Here is a 1,398-nt window from a genome sequence, read left to right on the forward strand (position 1 = left end):
TTCTAAAAGGTGGGGTCCCTAAAGAAAGCATGAGCTGTTTCTTGTGTGGGTCAGATGTGCCTCGCAAGGGTTGCGTTGTGTGTCCTCATCCATGTCGTGGGCGTCGCGTGTCCTCATCCGTGACGTGGGTGTCGTGTGTCCTTGTCCATGTCGTGGGCGTCACATGTCCTCCTCCACGTGTTGTGTGGGTCACTTGTCCTCTTCCATGTGTCCTGTGGGTTACATGTTCTCCTCCGTGTGTCATGTGGGTCACATGTACTCATCCGTGTGTTACACGCCTGTCCTGGGAGCGTTTGCTTAGAGCCTTGTGACAGGACTTGGGTTGGGTGTGTGTGCAATCATGTGCCCGGGCACCCCTTGCTGACTGTTGCCTGCAGCCTGGTGTGCTGGCCATCCAGCGAAGGCACCCTCAGCTGGCCAGACTTGCTGAGTGACCCGTCTGTCATGGGCAGTGCCCTGCAGCGGCTGGCTCGGGGCCGGATGGGCCTCACGCCAGGCCCAGAGGAGGACAGTCTCTCCCTGGTCAGCCCTTCCTCGCCCGCCAAGTATTTCTCCGCTTCAGGTGCGCGGGGTAGGGAGGCACTGCCCGGGCCCCCAGGAGGGCTCTGGGCTGACCTGTCCTGCCCCCTACAGATGAGAACCTGATCCGGCAGATCCTGGCTGAAGGGGCCGGCAGCCTGGCCCCCACCCAGGACACGCAGGGAGAAACGGACCTGCTCGCTGGCCTGTGAGTGCCGGGTTCCAGGGGCAGTGGTGGGGAGGTGCAGTGCTGTGGGGCAACAGCTGCTGGAACGGTGGCAGGAAGGACGGGTGTTGGTCCCAGTACTGTGAGGCGAGCACCCCCGAGCAGCCAGCAGGCCCGGCACCCTCTGCCTGGCCTGGGGTGGCGTCCTCTTTCCACAGAGGCCAGAGGGGGCTGGTTGTGCCCCTGAGCAGTATGCCGCTGACGGGCGAGTACCTCCATCTTGCCTCAGGTGCAGTGCCCCTGGCGAGAAGACCCAGCCTGCAATGCTGCGGAGCCTGGGGGACATGAGGCTGCCCAGCCCAGGCCTGACGTGGGAACAGCCCCCGCCAGCCAGGCTCCCCAGGACAGGTGCGCGCCCAAGTCCCAGGACAGCCTCCCGCTCTTCTGAGCTGCTGCTGACCCATCTGTCTGCCTTCCTAGGGCTGGTGGAGGGTCTGCGGAAGCGGCTGCTGCCAGCCTGGTGTGCGCCCCTGGCCCACGGGCTCAGCCTGCTCCTGGTGGCCGTGGCCATGGGTGTGTCGGGGTGGGTCGGCGCCAGCTTCCCCCCCAGCGTGTCTGTCATGTGGCTCCTCTCAAGCGGCTCCAGCTTCCTGGCCTCGTTCCTCTGCTGGGAGCCGCTCAAGGTGAGAAGGGGGCAGGGGGCCCCCCCCCCA

The 1,398-nt window shown here is 65.2% G+C and overlaps 1 protein-coding gene across 1 annotated transcript in view; it reads left to right on the forward strand.

Annotated features, from left to right (window-relative positions):
- Positions 1-1,398, forward strand: part of LOC104995841 (polycystin-1-like) — a gene marked incomplete at its 5' end in the record, with an annotated part of 19,520 nt that overhangs the window by 13,590 nt on the left and 4,532 nt on the right. Inside the window, 4 exons of the mRNA XM_010849888.1 lie at positions 122-562; positions 634-727; positions 975-1,093; positions 1,166-1,379. Coding sequence (XP_010848190.1) covers positions 122-562; positions 634-727; positions 975-1,093; positions 1,166-1,379 — 868 coding nt within the window. The remainder of the gene's footprint in view (positions 1-121; positions 563-633; positions 728-974; positions 1,094-1,165; positions 1,380-1,398) is intronic.

The sequence above is a fragment of the Bison bison genome, unplaced genomic scaffold (assembly GCF_000754665.1).
Source record: "Bison bison bison isolate TAMUID 2011002044 unplaced genomic scaffold, Bison_UMD1.0 scf7180017851022, whole genome shotgun sequence".
Classification (NCBI taxonomy): Eukaryota; Metazoa; Chordata; class Mammalia; order Artiodactyla; family Bovidae; genus Bison; species Bison bison.